We start from the raw sequence: 17,985 nt of genomic DNA, 5'->3' as shown, positions 1-17,985 counted from the left end.
ACATGAAAAATGACAGAAACTGGGGGCAAATAAACATAAATAAATGAAAAAATGGACTGTCTGACTAATCCAGAAAAGACCAGAACTGTATTCTCTAATTCTATATTCTACATTTCCTCTGATTGCCCAAGATAGCATTAGCCTTTTTGTCAGTTATATTAAAGTGTGATTCATATGAGCTTACTGTTACTTATATAACTCAAGTCCTTTTCAGAAAAAGGTAAGACTTGCTGGCTTGAGCAATCAGAAATTAATAAAACACAGGGTATGCATATATGTATTAATTAGTTCAAAATGTTCAAGCTACATGTTAGTCTTTATTATATTCACAAAGAAGCTCTAAATACAACTATTTATTTAAAATGCTATCTACTGACTTGGCGTACTTTGAGGCCTTTATAGGGATTCATCAGATTTTAAACTGTACTGCTAACCTGGTTCAACTCTGTTTACCAACAAGTTCTCTGAGAAAACATTGCAACATTCCCCCCACAACTCTCATTTCTAACTCACGTAAGGTAGGTGCCTCTGGTGTTGACGCTCATCATCAAATCCACTTTCTTTGTAGGGGTATCCAGTGTGTTGCTCAAGGTAATAGCACTGGCATTATTCACCAAAATATCAATTCCTGTTTCCGAAATAATCAATTTCATTTTATTATAATTTGTTTTGTCACAAAAGAAAATAAAAACATTTACTCTATATAGCTGAACCCTCAGTTTATCTGTTTCAATTGTATTGATTCACAAATACTTCTTTTTGATAATACGACTGACCAATATGTCAGTGCAAGGCTAAGTAGCTATGTCAAAACACCATCCAAATGATTTTCACTGTCTCAGTGGGGATAGCCAATCACCACAGCTCCCTGTGAAACTATTAGGAGGCTTAGTCCTTAATGGTTTGTAGCTTCCATCCTTATCTGTTCTACTCTTACCTCCTGGTCTTCTCTCCCTGTCTTCAAGAACCTTAGGTCAACTTCCTAAAGTCTTCTCCTCTCTAGCATCTTTCCAATGCCTGCCCTCCTGCCAAGAACACCAATGCCCCTCACTTAAAGGAAAGGACCCTTTTCTGGTCTTGGGAACTGGGAAAAGAGAAGAAACCTAGGGTTTCAGTCCCTGGTAGATCATCAAAGTAGATCAAGTTTGTTTTGGTGACCTGTAAGTATAATTTCTACCGATTTTATCCAGTCTCTACCCATATACAACATACTTTGCTTGTAGTTATATGCTTAGTGAAATAATGTTAAATAAAATAGTAAAATACAAAAGTATGCCAAACATTTCCCTGTTTTTCTGCATGGCCTTGATAACTATTCTTTTTATACAGCACTTAATATTCCACTAAGTAGAAGTATGACAATGTATCCACTTTTTGATTGCTGGGATTAGACCTTTGAAGTGAGCCTCTTTTCTTATCCTCTTAACTTTTCTATGCCCCTCTAACAACATGTGGATGATGGTTTAAACAAAGTTATTAAATGCGCTAAAATATTTTACTTATAAGTACACTTTTCTCATACACACTAATATTTCAAAATTTTGATCATCCCTCAATTTCCATATTCTGTAGCATTGGATGTGTGTTGCTGTTTTCTTAAAATGTATCCTTAGAATCTTTGGATTCAACTACATTACATTTTAAAGCTTCATTATAACGAAACTCAAACTTACGCAAACCATCTCTACATCTGAGAAAAGTTCCTGGTCCTATGGCATGAACACAATAAACTCAGGATGAATATATGGGCAATCCCCAACTTACAGCAGGGGTCCCTTCTGATGACTCTGTTGTAAATTGGTTCTGACACAGGTCGAGTACCTCTTTTTTTTTTTTTTTAGTTTTCATTATTATTGCCTTTTGTCTTAGCTATCTAGTGCTGTGGTAACAGAAATACCACAAGTTGATGGGTTTAACAAAGAGAAATTTATTTCTTCACAGTAAAGTAGGCTAAAAGTCCAAATTCAGGGCGTCAGCTCCAGAGGAAGGCTTTCTCTCTCTGTTGGCCTTCTCATCAATCTTCCCCCAGACTAGGAGCTTCCCCATGCAGGGACCCCAGGTCCAAAGGATACGCTCTGCTCCTGGTACTGCTTTCTTGGTGGTATGAGGTCCCCAACTCTCTGCTTGCTTCCCTTTGCTTTTATCTCATAAGATAAAAGGTGGTGCAGGCCATACCCCAGGGAAACTCCCTTTACATTGGAGCAGGGATGTGACCTCAGCAAGAATGCCTTTTTAACCAAAGGCAGAGATTATGATTTATAACACATAGGAAAAATCACAAAATGGAGGACAACCACACATGGCCTAACCAAGGTGATACATATTTTTGTGGGACACAATTCAATCCATTACGCCTTTTATTATCAATATCTTTATAGATCCAATCTTTATTTGTCTTTGGGGGTTGGAAACATTACATATACATTTATAGATATATTTTAATACATACATACAGAAATCATTAAAAAAAAAATAGATGGACGTAAGCACAGTTTGTCGTAAATTGAATGTGCTGTAAGTTGGGGACTACCTGTAATGAATACAGTGACGGGTGCTTTGCTGGGGGCAGGGGTTCAAATATAGGACATACTTCTCAATCTACAAAGCTATGAGTTGCTAATCACAATACTACAAGATAATCATGAAGTAGCTACTCTACACAAGGCACTCTGCTAGGGCCTAAGAGATAAGGAAGATAATATTCACTATAGAAGCAGCCAGATGGGAACAGAGCAAACTGAGTCTCGGTCTGGGTGAGATGCGGGACTGATGGGTATATATACCACCTGTCCAGAATTAACCCACTCAGGGAGATAAAGCTACTAAAGGCTGAGACAATCAATGGATGCTTTGGGCAAATCCAGAATTTACTGACTCTTCTCTCACTATGGGAGAGAAGGTGATAAGTATATTAGTGAAGTAAACACCTGGGCCTGGGAAATGAACATTTGTTGAATTTGGCAAACTATATTTGACTTACCTACAAGAGAGGAAAAAAATGGGTCCAATTTCGAGGCAGGTTATAATTTCTAAACTCAAATGGACAGATTAAAATGGATTGGGGAGTATTTGTGGGAAATGATACACAAAAGGCTTAGATATAGTTTCACTTATATTTTACCCAATATTCAATAATTATGTCTGTTTTAAGGCACTACCTCCAAATTTCTCCACTGCTTTCTCCACTGCGTCCTTGATTTGCTGTTCATCTCTCACATCAACAACACATGGCAAGGCCTTTCCTCCAGCTGCTTCAACTACAAAGGATAAACAAACAAAAAGGCATTCTAGCATTCAAATGTTACATCTTTCATTCTGATAAAATGGTTAAAAGGGAAAAAAGTATCCTACTTTCACAGAAACAACTGTCTTACAACCACAAGTGACTCCACCCTTAAAGTAGGACAGATTGGCTAGCTCATCCAGCTTCAGACTGGCCAGGACAACTCCATTAAAAAACAAACAAAAAAGACATTAACCTTTTTAAAAAATTCTATTAAGAAGAAGAAAAAAAAAAAAAACACTTTTTATATGAAAAATTTCAAAAAAATATACAAAAGTATAACAAATAGCATAATGAACTAGGACCATGAATCCATCATTTATCTTAAACGATTGCTAATGTTTTGCCAGTTATTTAATTTGTTTATTTCTCCCTCTTTTTTAAGCTGGTGCACTTTAAAACAAATCCCAAGAATCATTTCACTCATCCTTATATGCATTTCTCTAATATAACCACAACACTATTATCATAACTAACAAAACTAGCAAGATCAGCTGAAGTTGAATTTTTAAACCATAAAATCATTCTTTTGGTACCTTCTCTTCTGGCATGATGCCTAGCACGATGCCTTGAGTATAAGCACTCGATAAATGTTGGGGAGCTTAAAGTATTAAAATAAGGACTTACAAGTTGTGCAGAGAATAAATAACATGAAAAGCTTTTTCAAAGTATTTACACCATCCACCCCCAGGTTCTATCCTCCCCACTTCATCCTCACCCCCCACTCCCACCCAAGAACCACTGCCCTAGAAGACAGGATTTTTCAGGGAATTCTCTTGTATCTCTCAAAAGTGCTGAAGGGGATAAAGGTTCAAAACACTTCCTTAACCATAAAATTATTTTCAGGGTAGCTTTCATACAGCTGTAACTAAATTCTCCAGCAAATTCTCTACATATTGAAACCGGTGGGAGTACATTTTAGGAAATGGCATTGTCACACTCACTCACTTTCTTCAGCAGCAGTATAGATTGTGCCTGGAAGCTTGTGGTGTGCTTGGGCAGTCTTCGCGGCAATGACAATATTCGCTCCATCCTTTGCTGCTTTTAATGCAATAGCTTTACCAATGCCACGGCTGGCACCTGTGATGAAAAGGGTACATCCTGCTAGCTTCCTACAACAGAACAAATGTGACCTTATTAGAAATCTCAAAGCTTTATTTACTAACCAGTTTAAAAAAAAAAAAAAAATTTTTTTTTTTTTTTTTTTATCACTTGAGTTGGAATTGATTCAATGACAATGGGTTGGGTTTTTGGGTTTTTATCAGGAAATTATGCACATTTTCGCAATATATGTGTTTCCTCCTCGGTGAAATGTTATTTGAACCCCACTCCCAACCATCCGATAGTTAATAACTCCATTACACTCCCATTGCACAATGATGTAACAATTATTAATTACAACTGCAGTTGGCCAGCCATGCGTGGTTTGGGAAACAAAATCTGCTCAAACGCAAAAAAAATCTTAAAGAGAAATGAGGAATTAATAAAATAAACTACACATACACTTTTTTCACAGAAAAAGTGTTAACAAGGGTTACTTTTGAGTGGTGGGATTACGAATAAGTTTTCTCATATTTTCTACAGTCTTCAGTATTTTTCAAATTTTCTACAGTGAATACATACAACTTAAGAGACATTATCCAAAAGCAAACAATTGTTCACGAATGCTCATCATCAGTATAAGACGCATTATTAGGTACTCTGAAGAAAAAATTTCATTATGGGACAAAAATATTTACAAGTATTTAAACACTTAAGGCCTACTTGTCTTCATAACCTGACAGCCAAGGCTGAGTGCTCTTTATGTCAGCTGGGTAAAAGGTACAGCCCAAAGGTCATTTACTAGCCTTATGCTTCATGAAACATCACCGTCTTTTTTTTTTTTTTTTTTTGACCTTTCATCCTAATATATTCTACCAGCTGAAAACATTTTATCCATAATTAATTTTTTCAGCAGAAACTTTTTTTACATGGCACACCAGGAATTTCTGATTAGCAGAAGTGAATGCATTTTTAACCACAGGCACATTAAATAACAAACCGGTTATCAATTACCCACGCTTTGCCCTTTACAAAGGGCATACTAAAACCATAATACGCATGTGGACCCATGACAAAATTCATAAATTTGCCTTATAAAAAAAACCCTACACGGTGAGGAACATGTTCTGGAACAAGACAGTGGGGGTAGTAACATGACACCGTGAAGGCACCACATGCCATTAGTGGTAAATTTAATGTTATAAGAATTTTACCACCATAAGAAAAAACAAACAAATTGGGAGGGGGAAAAAAAAAAACACTTAGGAAATTAAACAGTTACCATATGGCCTAGCAGTTCCACTCTCAGGTATACACCCAAGAGAAATGAAAACACATCCACACTAAAACTTGTACACGAATGTTCACAGCACCATTATTCATAATAGCCAAAGGATGGAAATAACCTAAATGTTCACCAACTTACGAATGGACAAAATCAAAGTATGATATATAAAATGGAATATTATTCAAACTTCAAAAGAAATGAAGTACTGACAGACGTTACAACATGGATGAACTTGAAAACATTATGCTAAGAGAAAGGAATCACTCACAAAGGTCCAGCTTTGTATGATTCTATTCATATAAAATGTTCAGAATAGGCAAATCTACAGAAACAGAAAAATTAGTGGTTGTCGGTGGGGTCATAGGGAGTGAGAGAATGAGACTGGAGGTTGACAGCTAAGTGATGTGGGGTTTTTGGAGGGGATGATGAAAAGGTGAAGGTTGTACACTCTGTGAATATATTAAAAATCATTGAACTGTATACTTTTAATGGGTGAAGTGTATGGTGTGTGAATTATATCTCAATAAACCTGTTTTAAAAAAACATCTCACGAGCCAGTTCCCTTAGAAGGCTTGTAAAGAACTTGGTATTTATCAAAAGATCATCTGATTCAAACGTACTGATGAGTTCTCTGTGCCCATTCTTTCTTTACATCCTTCCACCTAACTTTCAACTTTCTACTTAGTTGTCAGGTGAGAAGGAAATATTTAAAATGAAGTAAAGTAAAGGTGGATACCCACTTTCTTGTTTACTTTCTAAAGGCAAATGAAAAAGCTTCCCTAAGCAGAAGGATGAAGAGAGTCCAGCAAAAATGTCAAAGATAAAGAGAAAATGGGATAGTACCCTGAGATGGGTAATAGATAAGCAGGCTTGTTAACCAAAGAACATAAGGCTCAAGCCAAGGCCCAGAGGATTATACAACTGAAAAAAGAGGTCAGAGGTGAAAGTGGGAGAAGCAGGTTTTAAAATAAGGAATGGCTTGGTGAGAAGGAAGGGGAATGGAAAAATGGGAAGAGACAATAGAGGTGAGGACTTTTGGTGAAATATAGCAAACACACAAAAAAGGATGGAAAAATATGAATAGTTTGTTGGTAGTAATACTGGCATCATAAAACGGTTGGGTAGTGTTTCTTCTTTCTCTTTTCTGATAGAGTTTGTGTAGGACTGGCATTATTTCCTCCCTAAATGTTTGTTAGAAGATTCACCAGTGAAGCTACTTGGGCCTGGAGTTTTCTTTGGGGGAAGATTTTTACTTACTTATTGTCTTTAGTTGACATAGCTCAATTCAAACTTTTTACTTATTTTTAGAGTCAATTTTGGTAATTTGTGTCTTTCTAGGAATTTATCTATTCCATCTAATCTGCCAAATTTGTTGGCACAATTATAATGCTCCTTTATTATTCTTTTAATGACTGCAGGATTTACAGTGAGGTTCCCTCTTCCATTCCTAATATTAATCTGTGCCTTCTTTTTTTCCTGATCTGTGTATTTAGAAAAGAATTGTCCAATAGAACTTTCTGAGATGATAAAAACGCTCCCTATATGCGCTGCCCAAGAGCCCCTAGCCAAAGTGGCTACTTAGCTATGAAATGTAGCTAGTTGGCCTGAGACACTCGATTTTGAATTTTGTTTAATTTTAATTAATTTAAATTTAAATAGTCACATGTGGCTAATGGGTACCATACTGGGCAGCACAAGGTAGGATTTATCAAGTTTATTGATCTTTTCATAAAACCAATTTTTAGTTTCATTGAATTTCTCTGTTGTTTGGCCATTTTCTCTTTCACTGCTTTCCTCTCATCTTTATTTCCTTTCTTCTACTTACCTTGTGTTTAATTCACTCCTTTTCTATCTTAGATGATTGCTTTTAGATCTGCTTTGTTTTCTAATACAGGCATTTAAAGCTATAAACTTGCCTCTAAGCACTGCTTTAGCTGCATCTCACAAATTTTAATATGTTGTTTTCTCATGTTCATTCATTTTCTAATTTTCCCATGGCTAATATTTGATCCATGGCAAATATTTAGAAATGTGTTGTTTAATTTCCACATGTTTGGGGATTCTCAGATTTTTTTTAATTGGGATATTTTAATGTAATTTAATGAATTAAATTTTCTATAACTGACTTTCAATTTAATTCCATTGGTTGGAGGGTATTTTCTGTATGATTTCAGTATTTTTAAACTTACTAAGACTTGTTTTATGGCTCAGCATATATCCTATCCTGGTGAATGTTCCATATGCACTTTAAAAGAATGTATTCTGCTATTGTTGAATGAACTGTTCTAGAATGTCTATTAGGTAAGCTGGTTGGCAGTATTGTTCAAGTCTTTTATATCCTTATTGATTTTTTGTCTACTTCTATTAATTGTTTTTATTGTGCTTTAGGTAAAACTTTACACCTCAAGTTAATTTCTCATACAAAATTTATATACACATTGTTATGTGACATTAGTTGCAATCCCTACAATGTGACAACACACTCCCCCTTTCCACCCCGGGCTTCTTGTGTGTTCAACCAGTTCCTCTCCCTTCCCACCTTCCCATCCTACCCCCGGACAGGAGCCACCCATTTGGTCTTGTGTATCTGCTTCAACTAAGAAGCACACTCTTCACGAGAATTATTTTATGTTTTATAAAAAAAAATTATAGTCCAGTCTAATCTTTGTCTGAATAGTGGGCTTTGGGAGTGGTTTTAGTTCTGGGTTAACAGAGCATCCAGGGGCCATGGCTTTGGGGGTTCCTCCAGTCTCAGACCATCAAGTCTGATCTTTTTATGTGAATTTGAGTTCTGTTCCACAATTTTCTCCTGCTCCATCAGGGACTCTCTGTCGTGTTCCCTGCCAGAGAGGTCATTGATGGTAGCCGGGTACCATCTAGTTCTTCTGGTCTCAGGCTGATGGAGTCCCTGGTATATGCGGCCCTTTTGTCTCTTGGGCTAGTATTTTCCTTATATCTTTGGTGTTCTTCATTCTCCTTCGCTCCATGTGGGTTGGGACCAATTCATGCACCTTAGATGACCACTTAAAAAAAAAACCAAACCCAGTGCCACCGCGATTCTGACTCATAGCGACCCCACAGGACAGAGTAGAACTGCCCCACAGAGTTTCCAAGGAGCACCTGGTGGATTCGAACTGCCAACCCTTTGGTTAGCAGCCGTAGCTCTTAACCACTATCCCACCAGGGTTTCCAGATGACCACTTACAAGCTCTTAGGGCTCCAGACATCACTCACTAAAGTGGGATGCAGAACATTTTCTTAATAAGTTTTCTTATGCCAGTTCACCTAGCTATCCCCTGAAACCATGGTACCCAGACCCCAGCCCCAGCTACTCTGTCCCTCAAAGTGTTTGGTTGTGTTCAGGAAACTTCTTAGGTTTTGCTTTAATCCAGATGTGCTGATTTCCACTGTATTGTGTATTGTCCTTCCTTCACCTAAGATGATTCTTGTCTACTACCTAGTTAGTGAATTCCTCTCTTCCTCCCCTTGTAACCATCAAAGAATGTTTTCTTCTGTGTTTAAACCTTTTCTTGAGTTCTTATAACAGTGGACTCATACAATATTTGTCCTTTTGTGACTGATTAATTTCACTCAGCGTAATGTCCTCCAGGTTCATCCATGTTGTGAGATGTTTCATGGATCCATCATTGTTCTTTATCTTTGCGCAGTATTCCTTTATGTCTATGTACCGTAATTTGTTTATCCATTCATCATCGTTCTATTAATTACTGAAAGAGGAATACTAAAATATCCAAGTATAATTGTTGATTTGTCTACTTCAACTCTGCTGGGTTTTGTTCATGTGTTTACCCATTCTCCAATTTCAATTCAATACCACAGGCCTCTTTCTTTCCCTCCCTCACTTCTTTCACAATGAAAATCCTGACTTCTAATGATGTCAGTATATTCATTAATTTGCCCTATAGTATTTAAAAAAAAAAACTCATTGCCATGAAGTCAATTCCAACTCATTGCAACGCTACAGAACAGGGTAGAACTGCCCTATAGCGTTTCCAAGGAGCAGCTGGTAGATTCAAACTGCTGACCTTTTGGTCAGCAGCCAAGCTCTTAAGCACTGTGCCACTCACGATATTATTAAAATTATTACACAAATACCATAACCAATAAAAAATCTACTAAGTTAAAGATTTTTCAGTTCTTTTTATCTTCAGAACAAATCCCTCTGAAGTTGTGCAGTACAATTACTATGTTAAAAAAATCACTTGAATGTGATAAATTTGGAATAGTTCATTTATGTTGGCCTTCAATTTTAGTTTTTCTCTTTACCTTCATCTTTACTGAAAGATGTTGTAAAACATGTATATATATATATATCTTATAGAAATCTACACTCAGGGAAGTTTCTTCTTTACCTGTAAGGTAACCAGTTCATTAATTTCTACTTTATTCTTTTTTTCCAAAATATGCAAATACATACATATATAATACATATTTTATATATCTATATGGGTTTTTTGATATGTGTGTGTGCATGTTTGTAATTTTCCCTCCTTTTTTATACAAAAAGTAGTACACCTAGGATATTAAAGCAATTTTTAAAATATAAGCATTTAAACGAAAATTCTAAACTATTGCTTAAAAAACCCCTATCCCTTTGCCTTGGGTATGTTGTTGTTGTTGTTAGGTGCCATCGAGTTGCTACTCCCTCACTCCGACCATATGTACAACAGAACAAAACACTGCCTGGTCCTGCACCATCTCACAATCATTGTTATGCTTAAGCCCATTGTTGAAGCCACCGTGTCAATCCATCTCATTGAAGATCTTCCTCTTTTTCACTGACCCTCTACTTTATCAAGCATGATGTCCTTCTCCAGGGACTGATCCAACCTGACATATGTACAAAGTATGTGAGATGTAGTCTCACCAGCCTTGCTTCTAAGGAACACTCTGGCTGTACTTCTTCCAAGACAGATTTGTTCGTTCTTTTGGCAGTCCGTGGTATATTCAATATCCTTCTCCAACACCACAATTCAAAGGTGTCAATTCTTCTTCAGTCTTCCTTATTCATCATCCAGCTTTCACATGCATAGGAGGCAACTGAAAACACCATGGCTTGGGACCGGTACACCTTAGTCTTGAAGGTGACATCTTTCCTTCTCAACATTTTAAAGAAGTCTTTTGCAGCAGATGTGCACAATGCAATGCATCTTTTTATTTCTTGACTGCTGCTTCCATGGCTGTTGATTGTGGATCCAAGTAAAACGAAATCCTTGACAAATTTTCCCTGTTTATCATGATGTTGCTTATTGGTCCAGTTCTGAGGATTTTTGTTTTCTTTATGTTGAGGTGTAATCCCTACTGAAGGCTGTGGATTTGATCTTCATCAGTAAGTGCTTCACGTCCCCTTCACTTTCAGTAAGCAAGGTCGTCTCATCTGCATAACACAGATTGTTAATGAGTCTTCCTCCAGTCCTGATGCCCTGTTCTTCTTCATATAGTCCAGCTTCTCGGATTATTTGCTCAGCATACAGATTGAATAAACTGAGAAAAAAAACCCAGTGCTGTTGAGTCAATTCCAACTCATAATGACCTTATAGGACAGAGTGGAACTGCCCCCATGGGGTTTCCAAGGAGCGCCTGGCGGATTTGAACTGCCGACCCTTTGGCTAGCAGCCGTAGCACTTAACCACTATGCCACCAGGGTTTCCACAGATTGAATAGGTATGGTGAAAGGATACAACCGTGACGCACACCTTTTCTGACTTTAAACCACACGGTATCCCCTTGTTCTGTTCACACAACTGCCTCTTGATCTATGTACAGATTCCTCATGAGTACAATGAACTATTCAGGAATTCCCATTCTTTACAGTGGTATCCATAATTTGTTACGATCCACACAGTATTTGCAGAGTCAATAAAACACAGGCAAACGTCTTTCTGGTATCTCTGCTTTCAGCCACGATCCATCTGACATCAGCAATGATATTCCTCATTCCATATTCTCTTTTCAATCCAGCTTAAATTTCTGGCAGTTCCCTGTTGATATACTGCTGCAGCCACTTTTGAATGATCTTCAGCAAAGTTTCACTTGCGTGTGATATTAATGATACTCTTTGAAAATTTTCGCATTCAGTGGAATCACCTTTCTTGGGAATAGGCATAAATATGGATCTCTTCTAGTCGATTGGCCAGGTAGCTGTCTTCTAAATTTCTTGGCACAGATGAGTGAGTACTTCCAGCTCTCTACCCATTTGTTGAAACATCTCAATTGATATCCTATCAATTCCTGGAGCCTGTTTTTGACTAATGCCTTCAGTGCAGCTTGGACTTCTTCCTTCAGCACAAAATTGGTTCCTGCTCACATGGTACCTCCTGAAATGGCTGAACATCCACCAATTCTTTTTGGTATAGTGACTCTGTGTATTCCTTTCATTTTATTTTGATGCTTCCTAAGTCATTTAACATTTTCCCCATAGAATCCTTTGATATTGCAACTCAAGGCTTGAATTTTTTCTTCAGTTCTTTCAGCTTGAGAAACGCAAAGCGTGTTCTTTCCTTTTGGTTTTGCATCTCCAGGTCTTTGCACATGTCATCACAATACCTTGTCTTCTTGTTCCGCCCTTTGAAATCTTCTGTTCAACTTTTTTACTTCATCATTTCTTCCTTTTGCTTTAGTTACTCAATGTTCAATAGCAAGTTTCATAGTCTCTTCTGACATCTATTTTGGTCCTTTCTTTCTCTCCTGTCTTTTTAATGACCTCTTGCATTCTTCATGTATGATGTCCTTGATGTCACTCCACAACTCGTCTGGTCTTTGGTTACTAGCATTCAACGAGTCAAATCTATTCTTGTGGTGGTCTCTAAATTCAAGTGGGATATACTCCAGGTCGTACTTTCGCTCTCATCAACTTGTTCTAATTTTCTTCAGTTTCAACTTGAAGTTGCATATGAGCAATTGATGGTCTGTTCCACAGTCGGCCCATGGCCTTGTTCTGACTGATGATATTGAGCTTTTCCATTGCTTCTTCCCACAGATATAATCGATTTGATTCCTGTGTATTCCATCTGGCAAGGTCCACATGTATAGCTGCCATTTATGTTGGTAAAAAAAGGTATTTGCAATTAAGAAGTGGCTGGATTGATTTCCAGTAGGCAAAAAAGGCATTCTCCTCCCCATTAAGATTCCCAGACACTGGCAGAAAGCAACAGCAGCTTCTTCTCTTAAACTGCAGCCAAGGTCTGTACTAAAAAATGCTTCCAAAAAAGTGCTTCCAGCTCAAAAGGTTTAGAAACAGAGTATAAAAGGCCACGGCAGCTAAAGGTTCCAAATTTCTCAGTACTCTTGGGAAGTAGATAAAATTTGCTAATGTAGGGTTAATGAACTCTTCTCATTACTAGAATTTCGTTTAGGAGAAAGGTGGAATATCAAACAAAAGAGAATGATTAACTATTCAGTCAATAGTACTAGGACAACTAGATGGTCATCTGAACCAAAATGAAGTGACTTTCCTAACTTCCTATACCAAAATAAATCTCAGGTAGATTAAAAAAAAAAAAAACTCTAAGTGCAATAAATAAATAAACGGAATGCTAGAAGAATACATACCAATTAAAAAAAAATCTTAGTTTATCATAGCCTTATAGGCTTGTTACAAAAACTCAAAATCTTTAAAAGAAAATGATAAATCTGACTTCAGAAAAACGAATGTTTCTGCAAATAACAAAGTCAAGAGAAAAAAGAACTTAGAAAAATACTTGTAACACATATGATACAGGACTAATTTTTTAAATATACAGAACTCTAAACAATCGTTCAAAATCCAATTGTTTCAGCCAGGCAAAGAAAAAGGTACACGAATGGCTTTAAGCCAGGGTTTCTCAACCTCAGCAATACTGACATTCTGGGCCAGATAATTCTTTTTTTAAATTCTTTGTTGTAGGGGGCTGTCATGTGTTTTTTAAGATATTAATAACCAGCATCCCTGGACTCTACGCATTAGATGCCAGTAGCACCCCTTTTAATTGTTACAATTCAAAATCTCCCCAGACATTGCCAACTGTCCCCTGGAGGGTAAAATTGCCTCTACTTGAGAACCACTGCTTTGAACACATAAAAAAATAGTCAACCTCAATTGTGGTGAAATAAAAGCAAATTTTAACTACTATAATGAGGTGTCTTTTTTTTTTTTTCCTGTCTCTAATTAGACTTTATTATCAAGCATTTTGGTGTTTGCCCATGTTTTGGACTAGAAAATGTCATTCACCCTTTTAGGTGTACAGCCTCTTCGGAGGGCCATCTGGCAATATCCATGAAAATTTAAAGTGCATATACTCTTTGATCCAGCAATTTCACTTCCAGGAATTCATTCTACAGATACACTCACATTGGTGCAAACAGATGAATACAAGGTTAGTCCTTGCAGGAAAGATGGAGTAACAAAAAACTGAAAATTATCCGGTGTCCAATGGGACTGGTTAAATAAATTATGGTACTTCCACGTAATATGCAACCATTAAAAAGGGAGATGGAAAATCTACATATACTGAAAAAGTATGTTCCATGACCTATTAAGTAAAAATAGCAATGCCCAGAACGGAGTTTGCTACTATTTTTTAAGATGATGTGTGTACAAAATATATTTATTAACGCACGTAATATCTGGAAACCTAACAGAATGTAACTGGAGGGTCTGGGAGACTCACTTTTTACCGCTCCCCTTTAAATTGCTTAATTAAGTCTTTTGGTTGCATGCCTGTATGTTTCAAGCAAATAACAGAATGGACATGTCACTCAGTTCAAGATACACTCATTTTATGATTACTTCAATTTGTTTTACTGATTTGAAAATCACTTTTTAAACATCCCATCATTTTATTTTCCAGAATTGTGTGTGCGGGAACAAGTGGAGACTCACTGAGGTTAACGGGCTGTTCCCCAGGACCTCTCACCTAGAACTTGCACGCGTTCAGCCAGAGGCAGACATTCCGCCCCGGGAGCTACCGCGCGCAGCGTGAAAGTTCCAGGTCACCGGAAACAGCTTCTGAATCTTAAAGACTTTCCACATGTTCCGCACACACAATTCTGGAATAACAAAATAATGGGATGCTTTTTTTTTACCCTGCAGTACATAACTCTGAGTTACGTTTCATCCGTTACCGCAAACTGCAGTACGCTGTTCCCGACGTGGATCAGAGTTCCCGAGTGCCGCGCGACGCTGCAATGACTTCATTTACCCTCCCACCTCCCAAACCGGGCCCACCCGGGCACTCCACTCCGCCACCCACCAAGCCCCACGCTTCGCCTGGCCAGGTCTCTTGTCTCCCCGTGGCGCTCCATCCCCTTACCCGGTATTGGGTAGCATGACTGTCTCAGGTCAGAAGCAGTGTCAGTGACCACGGCGGCGGCCGTGCGGGGTTAGCGAGGGGCGGGCCTTCTCCCTGCATTTAGCCTCTCCCCTAACACCGCCTCCTTCAAGGCCCCACCCCGAGGCCTGAGGGGAATGGGCGCTCTACTAGGAAGAACGCTGAGTGCGCCTGCGCACGCAGTAGGTCTCCCCAGCTCTTGATGCTTGCCAGCTTGGCGCCTGGAAACTAGCTCTCTGCGCAAGCGCTGTGAGAGGCAATTCGGCCCCACCCCTCTGTCAGGGTATTACGGTGACAATTGGTCTCCCGTTAGGGTCTGGTTTACTGACTGCGTCAGCCTCTACGCAGGCCTTCCTTGAGGATTCATTGCCGCGGCTCGGTGTTACCTTGCCAGCCCCGGGCTGGCAGGGTGGTCATTTGAGTGGTGCGCCGTGGACCGTGAACAGGGTTTTCCGGCTCTTGCGAAGGTCCTGAACTGGGGTGCTTTGAGTCTCAGTCTTTTCCACCACGCCCAAACCTGGGCGCCTGCCTGCCTGCAGACCTCCCTCGGGAAGCCTTCTCAGGAACACCTCCTCAGGAACCCTAGCTTCCCCCAGCTCTGCTTTTCCAAGACACACCCTGCACTAAAAAACAAAAAAAAAACATTGCCATCGAGTCAGTTCTGACTCATAGCGACACTATAGGACAAAGTAGAGCTGCCCCACAGGATTTCCAAGGAGCGCCTGGTAAATTCAAACCGCTGACCTTTTGTTTAGCAGCCATAGCAGTTAACCACTATACCACCAGGGTTTCCCCTACACTAATACTGTCTCCTTAAAAACAAAGAAAAATCCATTCCCAAATGGGATTGTAGCTGCAGGTTAGGATTTACAACACATATATTTGGAGGACACCGTTGAATCCATAACAGATGCTCTGGTTAAATGTTTCAGTCTTCAAATCAGTCAACAGTGCCCTGGGACCACAGGTAGATATAAATAATACAGAACTAGTGAAACATTGCCACTTCAATTTGTACTACCACAGGTCATCTAAGAGGTCATCTAAATTGTAAAAATGTAGAGCAAGTAAATTGGCATCCATAATTTTGGATAGAAAGGGATCATAGGCCTTTTTTTTAATGTATATATATATATTGCTTAATTAAGGCTTCCCTGGGTATGTAAGCAAACCCTGGTGGGTAGTGGTTAAGAGCTTTGGCTGCTAACCAAAAGGTTGGCAGTTCGAATCCACCAGGCGCTCCTTGGCAATTCTACTCTGTCCTATAGGGTCGCTCTGAATCTGAATTGACTTGACCGCAAAGGGTTTGGTTTTTTTGGTTTCTGGGTATGCAGAGTTCTAGACCTGTTGAGTACCTATTTGCATAAGGAAGCCACAGAATTGAGAGAAAAGGTCAATGTCCATCCTCTTTCTCCCTGAGACTTGAAGTTAGAAGGATCTGCTGGGGAGGCTCTGGGTAATGCCCAGTGACAAGAAAGAGTAACAAGCCCCTGAATTAAAATTGCATTGAAAAAATGGGGAATCTAGGCTGATACTTGGGGCTCTACACAAAGGCTTAAGAATTCGTGGAGGATGGCTAAGTTTAAAAAGAATGTGACTGATGCAGGAAGCTCTTCAAGACCCAGCTGCCTTTATATAACTGATTCAATGGTAACCAAAAAACCCAGTGCTGTCGAGTCAAATCTGACTCATAACGACCCTATAGGACAGAGTAAAACTACCCCATAGAGTTTCCAAGGAGTGCCTGGTGGATTTGAACTGCCAACCCTTTGGTTAGCAGCCATAACACTTAACCATTACGCCACCAGGGTTTGATTCAATGTTAGGTTGGTAATAAACTAAGATTGTCATGTCATACTTTAAAGCCTAGTTTATAACTATAGCCACTGAATCCTTGGAATATGGACATGGACCAAAGGTGTTATTGAACGCATGTCTTGACCAACATCTTCCACTCTTCCTATCTCTATATTGAGATGAAGTTTGAAACCAGGAAGTCTGCCTTTATGAATATTCTCACCTTCCTGAACTGGTCTAATGAGTTAGAGGTGAGTAGGAGCAAATGCTGAGTTTGTAGTAATCCCGAGAGACAGAGCTACATGCTTTTCTTGATGGATAACTGTAGTTCCTTCTGTGGTGTGGATGGAAAGATTTGAGCTTCAACTCTGTGAGCAAATATCCACTAAGTAGGAATGTGTCTCCTGGAAATCAGCTTGATGACACATTCAACACTCATTGCCTGGTATGAGGGCAGAGATTCTAGGGCAAAATACTTGACCAGGTGTAAGGTAGAGTTAGCAGTCTGCATCACTTATAGGTAATATTCAATATTCATTGCATTAGTATGAGTGAAGAAGTGCTTGAGGAGATAATGGAAACTCTCCCAAGCTGCAGTTCCACAATCTGAGCCATTATATTTTCCAGATTATCTATTAGTCTTTATTGTATCCAAAGTACAACATCATTTAAGAGCAGTCTTTTATCAAAAGCATAAAATAAATCCACAGTTATGACAGAACCAATGAGTGTATGTTGAAGACCTTACCAATCTAACCATTAGAGAAATAATCTTTGTTGTAGGAAAAGCTGATTTCAAAACCTCACCATGTCCAGGAAACATGTACCATCATAGCTTTTCACAACCCTTTGCTCCGATTCCAAGCTTCCTAAAGAAACTTCCGGTGAAATATCTGACTCTAGACTATAGAACCTAGAGGTACTTTGGTATCAAGAAAGGGAGTACCTTGAGGAGGCAGGACCAAGATGGCGAAGTAGTCAGATGCTTCCTGTGGTCCCTCTTACAACAAAGACCTGGAGAAACAAGTGAATTGATTACATATGGCAAGCTAGTAGCCCTAAACATCAAAGGCAAAGTTGAGGAATTGAATTGAGGGGCAGGGGGAGGGAGAAGCAGTTCGGAAGCAGCAGGGAGTTGCCAGACCTGACCCAGTGGCAGCCGGCACCCCGAAGGCCGATTCCACCGCTACTGTGAGCCCTGTGAGGCAAGCAGAGGCGTTCGGAAAACGTTTTTCACATTGGGGGAG

At 38.9% G+C, this 17,985-nt stretch overlaps 1 protein-coding gene across 2 annotated transcripts in view; it reads right to left on the bottom strand.

Moving 5' to 3' along the window:
• LOC126082752 (hydroxysteroid dehydrogenase-like protein 2) overlaps positions 1 to 15,103 on the bottom strand; it is a 55,743-nt gene extending 40,640 nt beyond the window's left edge. The window contains exons 1-4 of one of the 2 annotated variants that reach the window (XM_049895647.1): positions 14,924 to 15,103; positions 4,232 to 4,395; positions 3,159 to 3,257; positions 514 to 628 (exon numbers count right to left, since the gene is read on the bottom strand). In XM_049895647.1, the coding sequence (XP_049751604.1) occupies positions 514 to 628; positions 3,159 to 3,257; positions 4,232 to 4,395; positions 14,924 to 14,940 (395 nt within the window). In that variant the 5' untranslated portion in view covers positions 14,941 to 15,103. The remainder of the gene's footprint in view (positions 1 to 513; positions 629 to 3,158; positions 3,258 to 4,231; positions 4,396 to 14,923) is intronic. The other variant, XM_049895646.1, reaches the window with a different exon arrangement.
• Between the last annotated feature and the right edge of the window lie 2,882 nt (positions 15,104 to 17,985).

Source organism: Elephas maximus, chromosome 9, assembly GCF_024166365.1.
Source record: "Elephas maximus indicus isolate mEleMax1 chromosome 9, mEleMax1 primary haplotype, whole genome shotgun sequence".
NCBI lineage: Eukaryota > Metazoa > Chordata > Mammalia > Proboscidea > Elephantidae > Elephas > Elephas maximus.
This window is presented reverse-complemented; position numbering and strand designations above follow the sequence as displayed.